The sequence below is a fragment of the Microsporum canis genome, genomic scaffold, assembly GCF_000151145.1.
Source record: "Microsporum canis CBS 113480 supercont1.2 genomic scaffold, whole genome shotgun sequence".
In the NCBI taxonomy this organism is placed as follows: Eukaryota; Fungi; Ascomycota; class Eurotiomycetes; order Onygenales; family Arthrodermataceae; genus Microsporum; species Microsporum canis.
In genome coordinates, this window is record NW_003299168.1 from 2963977 (window position 1) to 2986073 (window position 22097).

At 47.0% G+C, this 22097-nt stretch overlaps 8 protein-coding genes across 8 annotated transcripts; 4 read left to right on the forward strand and 4 right to left on the reverse strand.

The window, feature by feature from the left end:
* Window positions 1–211: 211 nt before the first annotated feature.
* Window positions 212–1477, reverse strand: MCYG_02573 (D-glycerate 3-kinase; the record flags this gene model as incomplete). Its single annotated transcript, XM_002849593.1, has 4 exons — window positions 212–363; window positions 428–543; window positions 683–1194; window positions 1322–1477. The coding sequence occupies 4 exons, from the start codon at window positions 1475–1477 to the stop codon at window positions 212–214; spliced, it is 936 nt and encodes a 311-aa protein (XP_002849639.1).
* A 467-nt stretch (window positions 1478–1944) lies between these two features.
* MCYG_02574 (uncharacterized protein) lies at window positions 1945–3220 on the reverse strand (the record flags this gene model as incomplete). The annotated part of the gene is made up of 3 exons (XM_002849594.1): window positions 1945–2295; window positions 2346–2664; window positions 2721–3220. The coding sequence occupies 3 exons, from the start codon at window positions 3218–3220 to the stop codon at window positions 1945–1947; spliced, it is 1170 nt and encodes a 389-aa protein (XP_002849640.1).
* A 1398-nt stretch (window positions 3221–4618) lies between these two features.
* MCYG_02575 (peroxisomal hydratase-dehydrogenase-epimerase) lies at window positions 4619–7730 on the forward strand (the record flags this gene model as incomplete). The annotated part of the gene is made up of 7 exons (XM_002849595.1): window positions 4619–4774; window positions 4855–5082; window positions 5158–5266; window positions 5323–5412; window positions 5506–5854; window positions 5915–6323; window positions 6387–7730. 7 exons carry the CDS (start codon window positions 4619–4621, stop codon window positions 7728–7730), a joined length of 2685 nt encoding a protein of 894 aa, XP_002849641.1.
* A 486-nt stretch (window positions 7731–8216) lies between these two features.
* Window positions 8217–10508, forward strand: MCYG_02576 (TRIAD3 protein; the record flags this gene model as incomplete). Its single annotated transcript, XM_002849596.1, has 2 exons — window positions 8217–9882; window positions 9982–10508. The coding sequence occupies 2 exons, from the start codon at window positions 8217–8219 to the stop codon at window positions 10506–10508; spliced, it is 2193 nt and encodes a 730-aa protein (XP_002849642.1).
* A 929-nt stretch (window positions 10509–11437) lies between these two features.
* On the forward strand, window positions 11438–12850 carry MCYG_02577 (Yip1 domain-containing protein; the record flags this gene model as incomplete). Its single annotated transcript, XM_002849597.1, has 6 exons — window positions 11438–11531; window positions 11588–12014; window positions 12107–12226; window positions 12293–12434; window positions 12617–12776; window positions 12837–12850. The coding sequence occupies 6 exons, from the start codon at window positions 11438–11440 to the stop codon at window positions 12848–12850; spliced, it is 957 nt and encodes a 318-aa protein (XP_002849643.1).
* Window positions 12851–14863: 2013 nt separating this feature from the next.
* MCYG_02578 (Lcc2) lies at window positions 14864–17268 on the forward strand (the record flags this gene model as incomplete). Its single annotated transcript, XM_002849598.1, has 8 exons — window positions 14864–15199; window positions 15259–15355; window positions 15418–15441; window positions 15509–15883; window positions 15951–16006; window positions 16063–16207; window positions 16285–16838; window positions 16894–17268. The coding sequence occupies 8 exons, from the start codon at window positions 14864–14866 to the stop codon at window positions 17266–17268; spliced, it is 1962 nt and encodes a 653-aa protein (XP_002849644.1).
* Window positions 17269–17690: 422 nt separating this feature from the next.
* On the reverse strand, window positions 17691–19035 carry MCYG_02579 (conserved hypothetical protein; the record flags this gene model as incomplete). The annotated part of the gene is made up of 2 exons (XM_002849599.1): window positions 17691–18808; window positions 18897–19035. The coding sequence occupies 2 exons, from the start codon at window positions 19033–19035 to the stop codon at window positions 17691–17693; spliced, it is 1257 nt and encodes a 418-aa protein (XP_002849645.1).
* A 734-nt stretch (window positions 19036–19769) lies between these two features.
* On the reverse strand, window positions 19770–21307 carry MCYG_02580 (conserved hypothetical protein; the record flags this gene model as incomplete). Its single annotated transcript, XM_002849600.1, has 2 exons — window positions 19770–20290; window positions 20365–21307. 2 exons carry the CDS (start codon window positions 21305–21307, stop codon window positions 19770–19772), a joined length of 1464 nt encoding a protein of 487 aa, XP_002849646.1.
* Window positions 21308–22097: the final 790 nt, after the last annotated feature.

The following is a 22097-nucleotide window of genomic DNA, read 5'->3' on the forward strand; positions in this document are numbered from 1 at the left end:
CATCACGTATTATGTATAATCCTGTCATGTAATAAGGCCCCCCTTTTCTTTTGTTCGGCGTTCTTAGCATTGATTGATTCCGGCTCATGTGGTACTTTAACCTAAGAGTAGTATAGATGGTTCGAAGCAATTGGAGGATAGTTCTTTTTATTTACTATCTACTAGTTATCTCTTATCCCATTAAAATAATCAAACTAGGAGATACCGTTCATTATATGGTAATGACTTTCTTTACTTTTCTTTGCTTATCAACGATGAGTCTAAGCTGCCGACCTTTCCATGCCTTCTCATCATTCATTTTATCCGTAGGATTGAATACACCATCCCGAAGTTGGTTTGTATATAGTTCGTATGAAGGGTAGTCTATCGGATAGCCTGTTAGTCTATCACGAAGTAGTGTCCTATTACCAGTTGGAATCCTCCTTACAGCCATTGACGAATTTTGTGACTTGATCTGGAGTCATCCCCTTTCCTTTGACTTCAAGAAGCGTCTGTTCTTGCTGTTGTCGCCAGTAGTATACATCATGTGTATTCTCGGCATCACTAAAATGATCGAATGGATCTTCAGTACCAGGATATATACTGGGCACCAGGGAGCTAACTCACATGTGTATAAATGCATCAAATTGACTGGATCAATATTAGCTTTTTATCATTATTATCAAAAGGGATAAGGCCATACCTGGTAAATGCATCGTACTTTTCCAATGCTTTATTAATAGCCATAACGTCTTCCAGCTTAACATCGCCAAGCTGACCGTCATAGCTACTATCACACTCACGCCTTCTCACAGCGTCTTCCCACTCTGCACGAATTTCAGCTTCAGGTCTCGGGCGGAATCCAACACACCAGCCTTCGAATATGACGACTCTAACCAGCGACTGTCCATTCCGTATATCATTTACAGTTTCCCAGGTATCCTCTGGAGCACGATCTCCCTGGCCGTTAAAAGCAGATTTATCGTAGGAGGGTATCTGAGTTGGCTTATTTCGGCGCAGGGAGTCAAACACTTTGCTTCCAAGAGCGATATCATGTGTTGACGGCTGCCCACGATGTTGTAAAAGGGGATTATTCGGGTGCACAGCTGCCAGCTGCTGCTGGTCAGCATGCGTGAGGTATATGTCATCTAGTGAGAAGGTGATGGTTGGTAGGTTATATGGGGCTGCAGACAGGGTAGATCGAAGGGTGGAAACCTGTAGATCGAATGTTAGCCGCCGAAAATATTCAATCTATATTATATGGTCTAGAATAAAAGCAATTGACAATATAAATACTCTGTTATACACCACTGTGTTCTTGGGAGAAAAGGTGGAGGCTCACCAGGACTGTCTTCCCCGCGCCCTGGATACCGTTCAAGCCGACGAAGAACGGCGGTGCGTTGCCGTCATCCCCGTGTTTTAACTTGTGGGATTCTAGTAATTTAAGCAGAAATGGTATGCAATGTTCTGACTTGTCATCAACTATAGCCGTACTCATTCTGTTGATGTTCAATCTTCACCTCGAGCTTTTTCATCTGATAAAACACTCTGGGGTAAACAAATGGAGATAAACGCAGATAAGCTCATCAAACGCGCCGAGGTAAATTATTTATCACGTGATGAACCCGAGGTCAAAATGAAACAAAAAGCACCAACAGCTCACAACATGTCTTCAAGAGCACGTATCAAACTACACTGTCAGCTTCTGCGGAAGCGCCAAGCAGACAGGGCCCAAAACATGCCGACGGGCAGGTCACCTATGTTAGGGAAGCATATCCTTCTACTACGTTATATATAGTAACACTGGCACCTCAAACCCTTACGGCCAAACATACAGAACTAGAGAACGACTCGGAAGGGTGTCCCACTAGTGCCGTACGCAGAAGTTACAGGACAGTTGTTTGAAACCATCTATTGACGTGGGGTGTTTTTTAAACAAACCAATGCCTGGTACTCAAATCTACATTATTTCCGCTTCGGCTCCGATTGCGATGTTGCGTCAGCGGAACAGAAGCTGGGCTTCGTTAAATTCCTACTCTCTTGGTATCCAATGGCCTTGGACAATACCGCCCTCTTAGCGGGGTCTAATTCTCCAAACTCAACGTCGCAGTCTTGTGTAGATGTGATGGTAGCGGCCTGGCTGTCGAGCGTCTCGAGCTTGCTTTTCTCCACGGGCCGGGGTTCGCTACGTCGTAACACATACGAGTTTAAGAATGAGAAGGAAGAGGGCCCGGTGCGCCCGGAGCCAAGGGAGCCGAGGAAACTAGGGAGGTAGCGCACGATGAACGGCTTGAGGGATGCCAGCGAGGCTGCGATCTAGAAGCTGTTAGTTGGGTTAATTGATAACGGCGGGAATCCGAACATACAACGCCGAGATACATCTCAATCGTTCCGGAAATCCAGAGGGGATAGCCGGCCCACGTCTTATCGTACGAAGTATTTAGCTTGTGGAGGAAATAAGCTCTAAAGCAGCCAGCAATGCAGACTATGAAGCCAGCACCGAAGAGGATGGAGAGCATGACCCGTTGTCGGGTAGGTAGCCTGAGGGACATGACGGTGGGGAACGGCAAAAAAACGACGCAGAGATCGGTGACGGTATTCAGTATACCGCCGCCTAGGAGATGTGCAGTTTCGTTTATACAATCTTGAGGTTTTGTCGAGAGGGTCCAGTAGGCGGAGATGGGGCTGATACCAAGCATTAGTGGAGTGACCTTTATATCAGGGATGGACAAACAACATACCGGCAGGTGAAAACAGCTACTATACAAAAGATTACCATTTCTAGCGTGACGATGGTTACGTTAGCTATGATAAGCCATCGCAAGACGCGCGAGTTTATGCCTGCGGTAATCTTCCGGGTAAAACATAGCAGCGAGAGCTTGGTGAATGAGCAACAGATGGCGAAGAGGCACTCTATCAGCATGGTCATCTTTAACCCTAGGACAAGCTGATCGAATGGCACGTCGTAGACATGTCGACTCCAACCGTATTTGACTGAGCCCAGAACGGTGATGGCGCCACAGCCGAGTGCAGGAATCACGGCGGCTATTATAAATACGTCGTCTAAGCCAAAGCTCTTCGATACATGGATGCGACTGAATATGCGGATAATAACAACAAAAAGCGTCAAAGGTGCAAATATCGAGGTTAATATGATTATAAGTGGCCCACGAACCTCCGTTGGATTCACATAATTGGGCTTGGGCCAGGAGAGTATCACTGAGACTGGAGGGAGCTGCATGGTGTCGGACGCCAGGTCGAGGGAGTCGGTAGGCCTGCTGCGGTCATCGATGATATGCCGCAAGGAGGGAGACAAGAGTTGTTGCGAGACATGATCTATATAAAGGAAATGACGGGAGGCTCTTACATAGCAAGCTTCGGGTTACGCGGGTCGATCGAGGAATCACGACGTGATTGGCGTTGAACTGACTCGGTTTCCTCAAACATGGCTGGTCTTGAAACTATTAGCGATATAGATACGAGGTAAGAACGAATCTGACCATTGTCACTAGTGCGCATTGAGGGCGTCAAATGCCCCCTGAACGGATGTTGGAAACCCACAGTAACTGCACTCGAGACTGTTGGTTAAAGCCATTCTTGGCTATGATTAACATCCCCAAGCATATTACCCCATACTTTCATCCATACTATGTCGTATCCCATGGAGCCAAAGATCCATGGTAACTAAGCAGGTTGGTTACGCTAGAATAGGGGCTGGTTAGCGGTCGTGTTTCCCACGCATAGCTGTTCCCTGGAATTTGGTTGTTCAAAATAATATCAACCGTTGTTATACTTTGTATTTATCCGCGGAGATCGTAGTCTTGCCCGCCTATGTCGGCGGATTAGAAGCGACCTGGCGCTTCTCTAAGAAGATTTAAACTATCGAAGTATATAGAGCCCTGCGCGTCATGGATTCTCTACGATGTGGCAAACGATCTAACGCCACATAATGAGAGAAGGCTAGGAGAATAAAAGAGAACCCAAACAGTTGTCTAAAGCTCGTCACACATAGTATACTCCGTTGTATAAGTCTCCGGATCATCACGGTTCATATGAGGCTCTGCTTTCAAAGTTCATCTAGAAGGCTTTCTCCGTTATATATTAAAACACCTTTCTGGCCTTTTGCCTCAAGTTGAAGATCAACGAGCGAAGGAAGAGCTGTTGCTATCTGGTGTGTATAGTGATTGAGAGATTAACCAAGCTGCCAACTAGGTGACGCTCTTGCTACATACTATGTGGTATGTACGGAGTAAAAGCTCGATCAAAAGCTCGCTTTTCTCTCTTCACATGCAAAGCTTGCGTCAGGTGACTAGCAATGCTGAGTCATCCACGTCATGATAGCTGATTGGCTGAGATGCGACCGATGATGCACAAGCTCTGGTACAAAAGAATACTTCTATTTACTAGTAAAATATATGTAAATATAAGTATCTTTTTGTACTATTGATACCGAGGTTCAGCTCGTTCTCGTGCCGAGCTTGCAATTACAAGCAACAAACGGCTTCCTTTTAATTCACGCCTCCGTCCGACTCTCCTGGTCTTCTGTTCTTCTTCTGCTTATCTCCAGACACCTCTTTTCCTGTATATTATCGCTGATAAGATCTGGCCCGATACCTCTCTTTACACTTGCACTATCGTCATGTCTCAACTTCGTTTCGATAACCAGGTCGTCGTCGTCACTGGCGCTGGGGGCGGTCTAGGAAAGGCATATGCCCTGTACTTTGCTTCCAAGGGTGCCGGTGTAGTTGTCAATGATCTTGGTGTATCACATTCTGGAGAGGGCCAGTCGTCAAAGGTAGGTCGAGTTTTTTCCTGTCTCATTTGATTGTTCATTGCGGCGGGGCTCTGGTTCTAACACTTCTATTCGACTGCTAGGCTGCCGATGTTGTTGTCGAAGAAATCAAAGCCGCTGGCGGAAAGGCCGTTGCCAACTATGACAGCGTCGAGTTCGGTGAGAAGATCATAGACACCGCCATCAAGACGTTTGGCCGCATCGACATCTTAATCAACAACGCTGGGATTCTCCGAGATGTCAGCTTTAAGAATATGAAAGACCAAGACTGGGATATAATCGACAAGGTCCACCTTTTCGGAGCATATAAGGTATGGATTTGTAGCCGTTGTAATCGATTTTATTTTGCAGCTGGGCGCTGCTAACAAGTACATATGGGGAATTAGTGTACCAAAGCTGCTTGGGCTCACTTCAGAAAACAAAAGTTTGGCCGAGTTATTAACACTACCTCTGCTGCCGGTCTGTTTGGCAGTTTTGGCCAAACCAATTATTCTGGTATATACCCTGATATCAACTTGATATATGCAAAACAGTGCTAACCCAGGCTCCAGCTGCCAAACTTGCGCTGGTCGGCTTTACCGAGACCCTCGCAAAGGAGGGCCTCAAGTATAACATCCACTCCAATGCCATTGCACCAATTGGTAAGCTTGAGAAGATCTTCTCTAAACACATCAAGGGCACTGCTGATATCTCAATAGCTGCTAGCCGCATGACGGAGACTGTGATGCCCCCAGAGCTTTTGGCCAACCTAAAGCCTGAATTCGTCGTTCCTATTGTTGCATATCTTGTCCATTCCTCCACTACTGAGACTGGTAGTATATTCGAGGCTGGAGCTGGCCATGTTGCCAAGATCCGATGGGAACGTTCCAAGGGTGCTTTGATGAAAGCTGATGACAGCTTTACACCTGGTGCTCTCTTGAAGAGATGGGATGATGTCAATGACTTCTCCAAGCCTACTTACCCTACTGGGCCTGCTGATTATGTTGAATTGATCCAAGAGTCAATGACGTTACCGGCAAACCCCCCGGCCGAGCAACCGGACTTTACTGGAAAGGTTGCTTTGATCACTGGAGCTGGAGCTGGGTAAGTGATTGTGCATCGATAAAATCCCGGAAAAGATCATTTTCTAACTGATATAAATAGACTTGGTCGATCCTATGCACTCATGTTTGCTAAGTATGGTGCATCCGTCGTTGTCAACGATCTTATGGATCCAGAGCCAGTTGTCCAAGAGATCCGAAAGGCTGGAGGAAAGGCTGTTGGATCCAAGGCCTCTTGCGAAGACGGTCCAACTATTGTAAAGACTGCTATTGACAACTTTGGCCGCATTGATATCGTTATCAACAACGCAGGTAACCTTCGTGACAAGGCTTTCACTAACATGGATGAAAAGCTCTGGACTTCGGTCGTGAACGTTCACCTTAGAGGTACCTACAGCGTCACCAAGGCTGCATGGCCCTATTTCTTGAAGCAGAAGTTTGGCCGTGTTGTCAACACTACCTCTACTAGCGGTATATATGGAAACTTTGGCCAAGCCAACTATGCATCTGCTGTAAGTGTTATAAAACCCCGTCGTGCACTATAATCTACGGAACGGATACTGAACATAATGTAGAAACTTGGTATCCTTGGTCTTTCCCGTACGCTTGCCCTCGAAGGCGCCAAGTACAACATCCGCGTCAACACTATTGCTCCTAATGCCGGTACGGACATGACCAGAACCATTATGCCAGAAGAACTCGTCCAGGCCTTGAACCCCAACCAAGTTGCACCACTCGTCATCCTTCTCTGCTCTGAACTCCTCCCTGAGCCTGCTACCAAGGGCCTCTATGAGTGTGGCAGTGGATGGACCGGCAAGACCAGGTGGCAACGTTCTGGAGGCCATGGCTTCCCCGTTGACATCGAACTCACTGTCGAGGATGTTGCCAAGGCCTGGCCTAAGATCGTTGATTTCGATGACGGCCGCGCTGACCACCCTGATGATACCCTTGCTGGTACTGAGAGCATCATGGCCAACATCAACAACAAGGTCGGAGAGACCAAGAAGGACGAGGCGCCAAAGGGTGGCGACCAGGGCATCTTGAGCAACATCTCCAAGGCCAAGGAGATGAAGGCTGAAGGTACCCCCTTTGACTACGCTGATAAGGATATCATCCTTTACAGTCTCAGTCTCGGAGCTAAGAGGACCCAGTTACCACTCGTGTATGAGAATCACGACGAGTTCCAGGCTCTGCCTACCTACGGTGTTATCCCTTGGTTCAACACTGCCGTCCCATGGAGCATGAACGACATTGTTGCAAACTTCTCGCCTATGATGCTTCTTCACGGCGAACAATACCTCGAAATCAGGAAATACCCAATTCCTACCGAGGCGAAGACCCTCACCTACCCAAAGCTGATCGATGTTATCGACAAGGGTAACGCCGCTATCGTCGTTATGGGATACACAACCAAGAACGCGAAGACCGGTGAAGACCTCTTCTACAACGAGTCTACCATGTTCATCCGTGGAAGCGGTGGATTCGGCGGCTCAAGCAAATCCACGGCCTCCCGCCCAGCTGCCGCAACAGCCGCCTACAAACCCCCACAACGCAAGGCCGACGCTGTGGTCGAAGAGAAGACGGGCGAAGACCAAGCTGCTCTTTACCGTCTCAACGGCGACCGCAACCCTCTCCACCTTGATCCTGAGTTCAGCAAGATGGGTGGCTTCAAGACTCCTATCCTCCATGGCCTCTGCTCCTTGGGTATCTCCGGTAAACACATCTATGAGAAGTTCGGTGCCTTCAAGAACATCAAGGTCCGCTTTGCCGGTGTCGTCTTGCCTGGCCAGACCCTCAGGACGGAGATGTGGAAGGAAGGCAATGTCGTCGTCTTCCAGACCACCGTCGTCGAGACTGGCAAGCCAGCTATTGCTGGAGCTGGCGTCGAGCTGGTCTCTAACGGAAAAGGCAAATTGTAAATGCATCTTCAAAAGCCTTTTTTTCTCTTGTACTTTTTTCTTTATTATTCCTTTTCTTTGGTATGGATTTTCCTTTTGTTTCACGAAGGTATTATTTGTCTACCAGACAGTCGCGCGAATGACAACCGTGGCTAAATGTATTTTATATTATGCCATGTTTTTGAAATCTAGGAGAGATATATGTTCAATCTTATTCGTCCTCTTGGTCACCACTGTAAGATATCTGTCCATGGTCGGGGTCATCATCGTCGTATTAACCAGTTGGGAGTGAAAGGTATTGGTGGGAGAAAGCCTGGATCCATCGAGGCCGGGGTTGATCCAGGGTTCCCGAAGACAAACCAACCACATGGAAGCCAACTCACAGTCCATTTAAACATACCAGCTTGTCACTTCCGCAGCCTTCTTCATGTTAACCTGTCATTCTGTGAGTCGTCTTCGATATCTTGATGCTCTCTACCCCGAGGATGAGGCAGCAGATCGCCTATCATGGTCCTCTCTCTACTGAGCAACAAGACAACTCGCAGCAATAAACGAGCATCACTATCTCCTTCAGCCACTTCTACGACAGCGTCGTCGTCCTCAAAATCTATCAAGGCAGCCGGCTCTTCCACTTCTGTCCAGCTGTCCTCCTCCGCCTCGTCCACTCTCACCGAAGCACTACGCAGTAACCCGTTTGCGGCAGGTCCACGGTCTGACTGTGCCACCGCCTCGACAACAGATATACGGGTTACGAACGATACGGAAGACGAGAAACATCGCGAACTACGAGAACTCAACCATGCATTGAATGTGCTGGCAGGGTTATTCCCCGATGTCCATCCGGAGGTTTTCAGAGAGCTTCTGACCCGGTTTGATGGCAAAAGCAGGCTGGAAGTTAGTGTCGAACAGCTTCTGAGATACCGATCTGAATGGGTCAAAGGTCGGTGGAATGTCGACGCTGCTCCTGAGGGGGCTGGTTCCCCTGCTACGACCGAATATGATTACGAGAGAGAAGATGAGCTGGTACCTAGAGAGGAGCTTTTCCGGAGTCATGAATATAAAGATGCTGTCAGGTCTGCGCTGGCCTCTGAATTTCGGTCTCTGAGCAGGAGTACCATCAATGCTGTCCTCGCCGAAGGGAATTTCTCGTACACTCGTGCCCGGCCGACGCTTCTAGGCCTATCTCAGAAAACATGGCGCGCTACTCTGGGGAATATGTTTTCATTCAAGAAGAAGAAAGCACCCCATAAAGATGACCCACCCCCATTTCTGGTTTGGCAGAGACGTCTTACTGACGAACTTGAGCCTGTTCTGAGAGGGACGGGCTGTGCAGAGCTGGATGAAGAGATCTGGTCTACGTTTATACTTCCGTTGTTAAATCGAAGAAGAGAGTTGCAGATAGACGAGGATCTGAAAAGAGCAGAAGAGTTGAATGAAGCAGAAGCACAAGTTATGAATGCGCTTTACGAATGTGATTGCTGCCTCTCGGACGTTACATTTGAACATATATCAACCTGCTCTGAGGCATGCCATATTATCTGCTTCAACTGCATTCAGCGGACCCTTCAAGAAGCTCTCTTCGGACAAGGATGGGATAAATCCATCAATCCTGAGAGGTCGACACTATCGTGTATAGCTCCTATGGCGAACGGGACGTGTCAGGGAACGTTGGATGCCGCACTTGTCAAGAGGGCAATCCTAAAGGAGAAATCCGGACTGGAAACATATAGGAAATTCGAGACCCGGCTTGCCTCTGAATCACTCACTAAATCAAACTTGAAGCTAATTCACTGCCCTTTCTGCGCGTACGCCGAGGTTGATCCTGTTTTTCATCCCTCGGTAAAGGGGATTGTTTGGCGGTTTCGCAAAGCCAGCTTGGCCACAAGTATCATAGTCTTCATCCTGCTTCTGGACATCGTTCAATTCCTCCTGATTCCTCTGGTTCTCCTCCTCTGCATTTCTCCTTCTGTGTTGAGAACCACTTTTCGCAGGTCGTTGCAGAACATTTGTCTCATGAGACGAACGCCACGCTTTAAATGCGGGAACCCATCGTGTTCTCGAGCGAGCTGTATGCGCTGCCATAAGCCATGGACTGACCCTCATACGTGTCATGAACCATTGCTCCAGTCTCTGAGGACAACTGTGGAAGCAGCGCGCACGGCGGCGATTAAACGTACTTGCCCATGCTGTGGGCTGTCCTTCGTTAAATCTTCTGGGTGTAATAAGTTGACCTGCGTGTGCGGCTATTCCATGTGTTATATATGCCGTAAAGCACTCGGACCGAAGAGCCGGCAGCGCCAAAGGGGCAGCAATAACGGTGATATCCGGCTCATGGATGGTGCAGTGGGTGAAGAGCCAGACAATGACGATAATGGCGAGGAGGCGGAAGGATACAAGCACTTTTGTGAGCATTTCCGAATAAACCCGGGTTCCGCCTGCACGGAATGCAACAAATGCGACCTCTACCAAACAGAGGATGAGGAAGCGGTGGCTCAGCGTGCAGGAGAAAAAGCACAGCGGGAATGGCGGATTCGTCAGGGCATGGAGGATGGCATTGGGGGTTCGCCTGTACCTGGAGTTGAAGGAGCCGGTGATCAGCATAAGCCCACTGGGGCCACGCTTGGTAGTATGGCACGGGTATATAACCGGAATTTACAGTTTGATGTTACCAGCGGAGCTTGGAGATGCGGCTGGAAGTTCTGGACGAAGGATCTCTGGCAGGGTCAACGTTGGAAGATGGAAATCCAGCTTCTATTTGATAATATCATTGACTCTCTCGTCGTTGTAAACGCTACATGATGACGCTCTTGCAACCATATAATGATTGGATGGCCCGGATCGATTCACGAATTTCCTATTTGTTTTGCTTCTCTGTACCCGCACGCGCATCACGGGATACATATGGTATTTGGAACTCTAGCGGCACTTGCATACGATACTTTCATCGGGTTTTCATCGGTAATAACAGGTTAAAGGTGCTGGCGCTGATAGTGTGGGAGTGACTGGGATGAGGGCATATGGGGGCCTACATGGAGTGTGGTTTTGCTTCTTAAATTCCATTTTTTTTCTGGCAATGAATGTTTTCTAGATGTCTTGCATTCTGCTGCCATTGCTAGTTGAAACGAGAGGGCTAATTGGATATCGAACTTCTCACCTAGTTGCTACTAATTGCTTGCTTCGTCGTCTCTTCATATCTTCCTTTGAGAATTAACCATCATGTTCTTTTTCTCTTTTACCAAAAGACCCTCATATCTCAAAATTAACCAACTCTCTCAACCACCTCGAGCCATTTGCACCGTAGCTATCCTTGATATATCGTCATATCTTCCAATATCAATATCATCAATTCTACTACAACTTCAAAACTTCGAGGAGAAGAACTATCACGTGACCATATATGTTGCTCAGGAACGAAAGTCGCAAGTTGGAAATAGAACAAAACCGGCCGCAAGCTAAGAGCACAAGGCAACAATAAGCTGTGGATTCTACGTTTTGTTGACCAAGACCATAGACCTCGCGGAAGAATTTTACACGCAGCAGGTCTTCTACAGCTTCTGTGCCAGAGTTGCTGAGAAGTGATAGCAAAAACGAAGCTGCCTAAGAGCCACGTCAACAGCTTGACCGATTTCCAGAGCATTATTATAACTACGACAATCCATCGATACTACGATATATGATTGCTATCCGATTATTTTGACGTCCATCCTAATTCCCCCTGTATATCAGAGATGGCCAGCGGCAGTGGAGGACATAGGACAGATAGTCCGTTTATCATAGAACATGACGAGGAATCGGTCTTGGATCATGAGTTGGTTGACGATGGTAGTGGCCCTAAGCTTGATACAACAGGACAAATCAGCTAACAACTGCTTTCATAGCTATCGAGGCTGACGATCCGCTCGGTTCGACAACAGACCGTACACCATTGACTGGAAACATTTCATCCTCGGCTTCCGGAGGAGCTTCAAGAAACCCTGTATCAAGCTCATACCTTACCTCATCCATACCCGGAGAAGACCGCCGCGCACCTCAGAATACAATTGACGAGTCTGTCTGGGATACACTCTCTCGGGATCTTTTGGCAGTGTGGGAGAAAATGAGACAGGTCCTCTGGCCACAATATCTACTCGGTGGTATGATGATGCGCGGAGGCGGAGGCAGCGGAGGCTCCGCGGAGCGAGGCGAGGCTACTGGGTTTGGTAGCGAGAGCCTTGGTGCTCTCCGCGGACTCGTAGGCAGGTTGCCAGATGCAGATGTTGTATTGCAGGGCGGGATGAGCGAGGGACTTAGAAACTGGGATCTATGGTATGTTCTAGGCACCCAACATCGGATCCTCTGCCTTCAAACTAACATCAAGTGACCATTAGGGGGCCCTTAATATTCTGCCTTTTATTGAGTATGTTTCTTGCAATGGGCAAGGGTGATCAGTCCAGTCTCGTCTTCTCGGGTGTGTTTTGCATAGTGTGGATTGGCGAGGCCGTTGTCACTCTGCAGATCAAGCTGCTTGGAGGAAATATGTAAGTTCTTTGTTTGCACATGCATGTCTGTTCTGGCTGGCACCCTCTCCTAACTATGAGTCACAGTTCTTTTTTTCAATCCGTCTGTCTCATCGGCTATACGCTCTTCCCGCTGGTTATTGCTGCGCTACTGAGTGCCCTTAATATTCCTACTATAGCTCGCATTCCTGTCTATCTCGTCCTGGTGGCATGGTCCCTGGCTGCCGGGGTAAGCATTTTGGGCGGTTCCGGCGTGGTCAAAAACCGGGTGGTTCTTGCCGTCTATCCGTTATTAGTTTTTTACATGGGGATCGGGTGTTTATGCTTCATCAGTTAAGGATGCCTGAAGTAGGTAAGGTCTTATATGCACCAGCTACAACTTCGGAACTTTGCTGAAGCAGTATTATATAGAAGGGATCTGGATCTCGGCTTCTGTTCCAGCTACACAGATATCATGACTCGAGGCCCCATTCGCCGTCTGCATTTCGTTTCATTTTTTGGCTCATTCTCCGCCTTTTCGATTGCTTGAAGCTGTACTATACGTCATATACCTCGTCCTCGTTTAATGAAAGTATTTTCCTCAGCAAGTCATTTATGAGATTATAGTACTCACTGACACACTAGTTCACAGATACAGATCTGTGATGCCCATTGGCATTTTCTAGTTGTACAGGGTAGCATCTTATCGGAGTCCATTGCCACTCCCGTCATGCGGAGCAGGAAGTATCAACATATAAAATTCTCGGGAAAGTTCCAGCTATTATTTATAGAGACATCATGGCCAGAGAAAGCGTTTCTTGCATGTAGTGATCACCTTAACTCTCGTCAATTTTCTCGTTGGATATAAGCTCATCAGCAAATACCTATTTATATCATACTGCAGCAAGATGTATACATAGTATGCATGTTTCTCCACCCTTCCCACACTGCTGCCTAGAGCGGACACGCGAGACGCAGCGAAAAGTCCGTTCAAGGCAAATAAATTGATTTCCCATGTGGCGTAAGAGATCAGCGGTAACAAGCTAGCGGTATGACAATGACGGCAGGTCAACTGCCAGTGCGCTTCTGCAGAGATCCATCAGATGTAATTCATACTCCGGGGACGAAGCCTAACTAATCAGCAGTCAGACCTGATCTATTTCGAAATGTATCTCTACACCTCTGCACAGCTTCCAGAATATGATAACATCACTTTTGCTTTTGCTTTGTCTCTCTGCATATACAATGTACCGACTATATGTAAATCGTTGGTAAGAAGCGTGTCAGCCTATAGTCGCAAAGCCTGAAGGAGGTGCGTGTAGGTTTCCACCTGAGACAGGGCTGCCTCGGAGCCCTAGCGGCAAGCTCCCACCAACATAGTAGTAGAATGAAAAATGAAACCAGCATGCTAGCTGTTTAAAAAAAAACATGGCTTGAGGTTTGTTGTTAGTTTGTTTCTTCTTGTTTTCTTCCTGTTTTGCTTTTTGAGGAAGCGGATTACATGACTAAGCAAGCTTCTTAAACCTCAACTTCGCAACTTCAGCCAAAAGAAGAAGTAAAAAAATGAAACCAAGCCGGAGGGTTATCAAGCCAAGGGAGAAACGTCGCTTAAACCGAGATACTCAGGTGTTACTCCGTTCGATATGCATGATATGAGGAGCAACAGTGAGGAACAAGGGCTCTACGGAACCGAGCACCCCGTAAAGATCACAGTTCGGTACTTTTAACCTCCGCTCCATTGTCAATATTTCCATCCACCAGCTGGTACACCATTATTAGCAGCTGACTGTTTGTTACAAAGTAGGGACGCTGAGCCTATATTTATTGGCAGCAACTGGCAAGGAATTGACATAACCAGTCAGTTGAAACAAAAACTGCTAGTCTATAGCCTCTAGTAGACTATACATACACATCTCGAAGGATTATCATTATTTTATGTCCGCTCGTATTTTGTCATGGCGTTCTTCTCCCTTGGATGGCTGCCAGAGTCGATGAAAAAATAGAAGCCAACTGGTAGCCTTCTACTATGTATACCTGTTTAGGTACGCAGGGCTCATCCGAAAGCTAACTTTTCTCCATATCTGTGCAGTCTAAGGATCGCTTTTGCAAGCTCAAGTCGTTTGCTAGATTTGCTAGCTTCCATCCTCGCTCCACCTTGTTTTTTGAGATTTGGTTTCAGCATGTTTCTTCTCTAAGAAACACGTTGGGATTCACTCAACTTTGCCGCCTTGAGGGCTGGGTCAGCTTCTTTCTTTAGAGTCGTATTCTCTGTCTTATGCATGAAGATCCACTCTTCTGCCCACCTCCTGTTCGGTCCGATATTCCTTTTGCTCATCTCGAGCACAAGTACAGAGTACCTTTTATTTTCTCTCTTTTTATTTTCAAGTCTAGATCAGTGGATAGGGGAAACGTGGCTGCCCGATGGGATCTGCATGGCTTCGCGGGCGTCCATTAGCCTTGAGACCTGCTTGACGCTTGACCTGGGCGTCAAGGGGGACAGCCTTGATCGATGATAGGATCCGCAGTAACGTGGAAGTTTTTTATACCTTCCACCTCGAGGGCCCTAGCTATGAAATTGATAAATAATGGGAACCTCCCTCTCACATTTCCTTTGGTACTGTTGCCCGTTAGTGGAACAGTATTCCAGGCGACTGCCTTCATTTTTCCATAGTGTGTGACATGATGGCACCATTAAGTTCGCTAACGCTTCTCTCCTTGAAGCAGCTTGGTTTGGTTGCCTTTTATATCGGAAGTGCGCTGGCATGGAACGGGCCTCATGGCGCCCCTTCGAGGAACGTTCCTAGGGTAGATTATCCAATGTTTGATCCACTTCCTAGTAACGACTTCAATACCCGTCTCATCCGCTGCGAATACCCTTCGATGAGAGGCTGGATTTACTCGAACAAGAAGAACGGGGACTGGCTAAAGTATGTTGGTTCAAATCCGGGGGAAATTACGGAATATAACATCGACACCGACAACGACAAATATATTCCACAAGGAATTACTCGAAGGGTAAGTTGGGAGAGTTCCTCTGAAGAAATTTGGAAAGAGACTAAAGTTCTATGATGCAGTACCACCTAGAAGTAACAGACGAATCGGTGAATATGGACGGGACGGTATTTGACAAGGCCAAAATCTTCAATAAGCAATATCCTGGGCCGTGGATTCGTAAGTTGTTTTATGATAGATTGAGATGCTGCGGATATATCAAACTAACCAACTGGGTTTAGAGGCATGCTGGGGGGATGACCTTGGTGAGAACAATTTAGTGTTAAACATCGGTCTGCCTGGGAGAATCAATATTCTAATAATTGGCATTAGAAATTACTGTCACCAACAAGTTGAAGCATAATGGAACCGCCGTTCACTGGCATGGAATCCGGATGATGGAAAATATGTTTAATGACGGTGTTCCGGGCGTCACTCAATGCCCTATTCCTCCAGGTTCCTCGATGACTTACAGGTTCAAGGCTAGCCAGTACGGATCCAGCTGGTATCACAGCCATTACTCTCTTCAATATGCAGATGGGCTATTCGGTCCAATGACAATCCATGGGCCGTCATCAGCAAGCTATGATGAGACCGTTGATCCACTACTGATAACAGACCACCTCCACGTTAGCGCATTCGAGCGATTCTACCAGGAATTGGATGGACATCCACCCGCCATGGACAGCATTATTTTGAATGGAAAGGGTGAGATTTCCTAAAGACAATATTAAGGCTCGAGTATGAAATCCAGTCATTGCTGATGATTAAATAGGGGATTACGACCAAACTGGTGACTTGAAGAAGAAATATCGTACCGTTATTAAGCCTGTTTGTACTTCTGTTCTCAATACTACTCTCGCAGAATACGCTAACATTTGATGAAGGGTAAAAAATATCTTGTCAGATTGATTAATACCTCCGTTGCTACGACATTTGTATTTTCTGTGGATGGCCACAGATTCCAAGTTGTTGGGTCGGACTTTGTTCCAATAGAACCCTACGAGACTGATCATATTGCCGTTGGAATTGGTAGGCGATGTTCCCTTTTCTTTCATATATACACATACTATATAATATTGAACGGAAGCTAAACGAACTTATTACAGGCCAGCGTTACCATATTATTCTTGAAGGGCTTTCCAAAGAAGAGGTTAAGAAGAACGACAAGTATTGGTTGAGGACAACCCCTGCGAAAGGGTGCTCAAAATTTGCTGAGGGTAAAGGCACTGATGACAAGACAGGGGTTATCTACTACAATAAGGATGATGGCATCTCCCCACAGACTGAGCGAGGAGCCTTCTCTTTGGACTGCCGAGATGAGCCTCTGGATAAGTTGAAACCTAAGGTTAAGTGGACCGTCCCCGACCCCGGTCTCAACATGGCCGGTGCCTTCGAGAAATCGGCAGATGTGCAACTTGGCCAGTGGAAGAGGCCAGGATATGTTGAGACAGATAGCCTCGTCTCTAACTGGGAATTCGGACCATCTCCCATGTGGATTAACTACTCTGAGCCCATTATTAATAATCTTGACAAGACGGAATATCCTTCAACGTGGGTTGTATATCCGGCGGACGAATATGCCAAAAATAAGTGGGTTTACCTTGTCATCACAGGGAAGAAACTAAAGGCGCTTAGCACCCAAATTGCTGTTGCGCATCCGGTAATGCTATGATTCTACCTAACTAACGGTTATATGGCTAACATTAAAGATATAGATACATTTACATGGCCATGATTTCGTTTTACTGCAACAATCTATGGAACCGTGGGACCCCACCAATGTCAATCTTAAACTTGATAACCCACCGCGTCGAGACGTCGCGTTGCTACCTGCTGGCGGGTTCATTGTGATTGCCTTTAAACCAGACAATCCAGGTTCGTGGCTGCTGCATTGCCATATTGCCTGGCATGTGTCTGCTGGTTTAGCGTTGCAAGTACTCGAGCGCAAGGAGGACTTGAAGACACTGACCTTAAACAATCCCGACTTTGACTTTATGCAAGAGAATTGCCGACGATGGGATGCATGGCATTCAGATAAGAGCAACTACTGGAATCCAAGCGGTCACTTCCAGGATGATTCAGGAGTTTAGGGTTAGCCCTTAATCAGCTGTCTTCTCAGTTTGAATCCCTCGCTCAGGCTGGTCCTCTCCCTTTTCCTTTTCCTTCTTCAAAGATGACCTTCTCAAATATGTCTTTTGGGCACACACTTAATACCCATAATTTTAACCGTTTTAGAAACTCTCCTTGCAAATATATCTCCATTCTGTAAATATATCATTGCGACATATAGTATGAAAAGTGATGCCATTATTATTTTTTGTTTTGCATGTTCTCCGCTATATAGACAACCCCCGAGAAGTATACTGCATATGGGAAGTAATATGAGATTATAACCAGAGCCCATTCGGCATCAGATGCAACTTTAGTATTTTGTTTTTGTTCCTAAGAAATTACCTTGTACCAGTCAGAATATGATATAGTTACAGAAAGCAAAAGAGACAAAAAGCGACATTTAAAAAATTGAAGCAATGGTCCCTATGGGATCTCCGAATAGCATAGGGAATCCTAGCAAACCCATAGTGACGCTTCCCAAGACCTGTGCTAATCCGACTAAGAGTTTCGTTCCCGTACCTTTTTTCTTTTTGCCAGTTTGAAGATTTGGCGCATTTGCGTTTGCCTCTAGCTCCTGAATCTTCATTTCCAAGACCTGCCGTTCTTCATTGCGGAGAAGGTGACCGTTTGCACGGAGCCGTTTGACGATTTCTTCATATTTCATGTCTTCGTCAACCTGCTGGGCTTTGAACTTGAGTTCTAGGTACTCCTCGTGTTTCTTCTTGTCTCGCTCAAGCTGTCGTTTCATACCCTCGATCTCGTTTGTAAGGCGACGTTTCTCATTTCGACGCTCATACTGCAAAGAATCTCTGGCCCGTTGAGCTTCGTCGCGAAGCCGTTCATAGTTCTCTTTGGCCTCCTGGAGGGCTGCGTGATATTCAGTATCACGGGCAGCAAGCGCCTCTTCCATCTCCTTTTGAACTTTGGCGATGTCCTTGGTGTATTTCTCTTCCAATCTCTTCATTTCTTCATTGACTGTATGCCCGGCAGCAGTGTCGATGAGATTCTTGTTTTCATCCACCAATTCCTCCTGGATCTTGAGGAGGATGGGATTCCGCTCAACTAAGCTCATGATGATGGCCAAGGCAGAAGCGCGGGTGTCCTCGAACTTCGCCATAATCGACCCCCTTCTAATCATGGGTTCCCAGAAGTCAGGATCGGTGCGAAGAGATTCTTGGTTTTCAATCGCTTTGGCGAGCTCTCCAGACTTTTCAGCAGTGCCCCAGCCGGTAGTGGTGAACACCACGTTCTGTAGGGGATTATCACCACACAGTTGCCGGAACATCTTCAGATTTCGAAGAGTAGAGCCATACATCCGACGATCTGTGATTGACTGCATGTATATTATCCCCGTGAGCATAACATGAGGAGGGTTACGGTAGGTGTAATCAAGCCAGTTTGCAATCTCCTTTAGCACCTCTGTCTCGCTGCGAAATGTATCGTTGAATCCAGGGGTATCAATCAAGGTGACATCATATTTATCCATAGGGAATGTATGAGCTGAGACTGCCGCAGTGCCTGGATATAATTTGTCATACTCATGTTAGCAATTGATATTAAGCAGGTCCTTGCATTAGTAGAAACCTCTGAGCGAGGAGGGACTCACAAGATTTGAATGTATGGCCAATATGAACATCCTCAGACTCGGTGGCAGTGTGTATAAAAGTACTCTTCCCTGAGCCAGTCACCCCCATAACTGCGATAAAGACCTTCTGGCGCTCCTTCATTGCTGGCGGTATGGACATGTATACTGGCTATAGCAATATGTGGACAGGGGAAAGATATTCGAGCAAAGGGGGTGAGACTTATATTGGTCAATCAATTCAATTGTTCAACCAAAGACATCTAGTTAACTTGGGAGAAAGGAAACCCCCTCAATCCTCTATATAACAGCCATTATTAGCCCTCCATAGCAAGCTAACCGGTTGTCCATGCGTCATACGAACAGGGCAAACGGTCTGCCTTGGCTGCAGCGAGGCTATGATGAGAGTTCTTCCCCTCGCGAGGCTATGAATGACCAGATATCGATTACCATGTTTATTTCCTCAATATCAAGCAAGCCTGAACACACCCACATGATGCTGATTCGGCTGATGTCAAGCGAGACCAAGCGAGAGGGCGTGAGGGGGGCGACTTCGCCTACTTCATAGCGTTTCGCAAGATAAGTTATAGGTATATTCCTCGTTGGTGCCACAGTCCTTTTCGCCCTTGGTTTCGAGATTAGGCTGGGGTTGCTGCAGGTCAAGTTTGAGAGAGAGCTGAAGAAGAAGAAACGGAATGTTCAAGCGGGAGTCCCGAAAGGTTCTTTACTATTAGTGGATGCTTGATATATCGAAGCGTAGGCTGAGCTAGGGGAGGTGGCTGGCCTATAACTAACTAGCTAATATACTTTGCGATAGGAACGAACCTGGATAATACGAGTTGAAGAAATGCAAAGCTAAAGTAAGCTCATATTACAGGAATACACGGGAGGATCTTATCATCTTGACCCCCTCAGCAAAACCACAGCCTTTGCCCAGACACGGGCGATATGGTAGTTCTCACAGTCGTCATTCCCAAAGGCGAGGATGGCAGGGTGGACGACTACCTCTACCCGCGAGCCATCTAGTTTGCTATCTTCGTCATCATCTAGCCCCTGGGAGGGATGGGCTTCCATGGATGGAGAAGAGACCTTAAACGGTTCCAACTTTAACGACGGGAGATTCTGGCTCTTCATGTACGACCGTTGAGTCCAAAGTCTGGATGATAACTCGCCAGCGTCCATGAAGATGTCCCGGAGTTTATCGAGGCGAACCGTTTCCCTGTCACTAGGGAGTTTCCGAAAGAGATGTCTTGCCGGTCCGGTGTGGAAGATGGTTGCAAAATAATCGCTACAGCGTTCAACCCGGAAATGCATCTTTTTGGTAGCTAATTTATCTTTCTCGGTGAGAATTCCTCCCTCTGGCGGATTGTATATCCGAACCAGCTGTGATCTCCAGATATGAGCTTCTCGCTCATCCACTAACGAGACTGAATGTTAGCGAGATGCTACTCAATGTGGCATTTTACTGTTTAATGAGAAAGGGGATTCATACGATTCATGAGCTCGGCATAGACCTTATTTAGAGTCTCGTTCACGAGGGGTGTTCCATCGACCGAGCAGTCCTGATCATCCGAGCCATTGCTCTGTCCAAGAAAATAGAAAGGATCATCAAAGACCTGAGTATAAACATCATGGGCTACCAGAGCGTTTAGCAGAATCGATGGTAATTTGCGTTCCATTTTCCCTGAACGCAGCGTCGCCGGGATACTTCCACTATCGCTGAGCGTAACAACCTTGCTTAAGTTGCACAGGAACTCTTCCTTCTCTTCCTCACTCATTTTCAACGCCTGTAGTGTGGATATGGAATCTAGAGCATACTCCTTGCTCCAGTCCCTCAGTTCACGTTGAAATAATGACAAGTCATCACGAATATCTCGGTCAGGCTGTGAGGCCCATTTTCCCTGGCTGATTTCTCCGAATGCTCTCTCTTGTGTTCGACGGATCAAGCCATTGAGTTCTCGGATTTTCCCACGGAGCTGGAAATTTTCGTCCTTTGTGAATGCATTGCCTTCCTGCAGTTCGGTAATGACCTGTCGCTGGCGCCCAACCTCTGATCGTAGCTGGTGGATTTCTTGCTCCATTGCCTGTTCACGGGACCTGTTGGAGCGGCGAGACGAGAACCACGCGCTGCTCATCGAAGGAGGCTCTGGTTCACAGCAAACGTGGGTTACTCTGATTCCCTGATCATACGGGTGTCTATCTGGCACCCCGCGAGCTGGTGCCCTTTCTATAGAAACATTTCCATGCCTATTGTCTGCATCTGGGGGTTCCCCATTTTGCGGCTGGTCATCGCCTTTTGGGGGAAGTTTTGGAGCACATTCAGGTTCAGGCTGGGGTTTGCCATTATCATGCTGACGTGGTTTTATTTCAACAATCGTTGGATCATTGAGTCTTCCTGCAGACGAACCTGGCCGGCCTGTTTGTAATTCACTCATGCTTGAATCTTTTGATAACCTTGCAGCCTTTCCCTATGCAAATGTTAGTTCTCCAAATATCCAGAAACAACACCGGCAGGGAGTATCATTGAATGGAAAAGAACAGAATAAAGGGCAAAATCAACCTCTAGATAACTTGGAGGGTATCCACGCCTTAGTTCAAACTCATAAGTAACTGAAATTTGATATCTTAAGTATCTAGGGTGTGGTCGTTAGGACTTACCCATCACCGTACCAGTAAAACATCAAAAAAAGAAGATATATCCTTGGGAAGAGAGGACAGCGCAATGGGGATGGGGGAAAATTGTGATAGCTAGTATTAATAGACGGTTAGTTCACCTTTTCCCCGCCACAAGCCATCCGGCCAACAAAACTTAGAGACGATAATGCTGTCTCATGCAGAGACTGTTTGCTTTTATGACGTGATATATTAAATACTTTGCACGAGGCTGGGGGTGTAGATATGGCTATGCCGTTTCCTCTCCCCGCAATTCGGCTGCATCAAGTCTGATTAAGAGCAGAGCGTCATAACACTAAGAAATAATTTTAAACTGCGCCGTTATTTGACCATGGCTTGCTAGTTCTTTTTTCATATGGCAGTGTTTCCGTATCGCTTCGCTTTGGTGGCTGTTGTGATTGGCGGGGATTTAACGAAGTCAGTTCGCAAAGCAGCTGCATTATGCAAGGCGCCTCAGCCCGTCATCATAGCCCCCATCAGGTGTGCCCTGTCTGGCAAGGCTCGGAGGGTAAAAAGCCAGGCATCCAAAAGTAGATTGAAAGCTGCATTAAG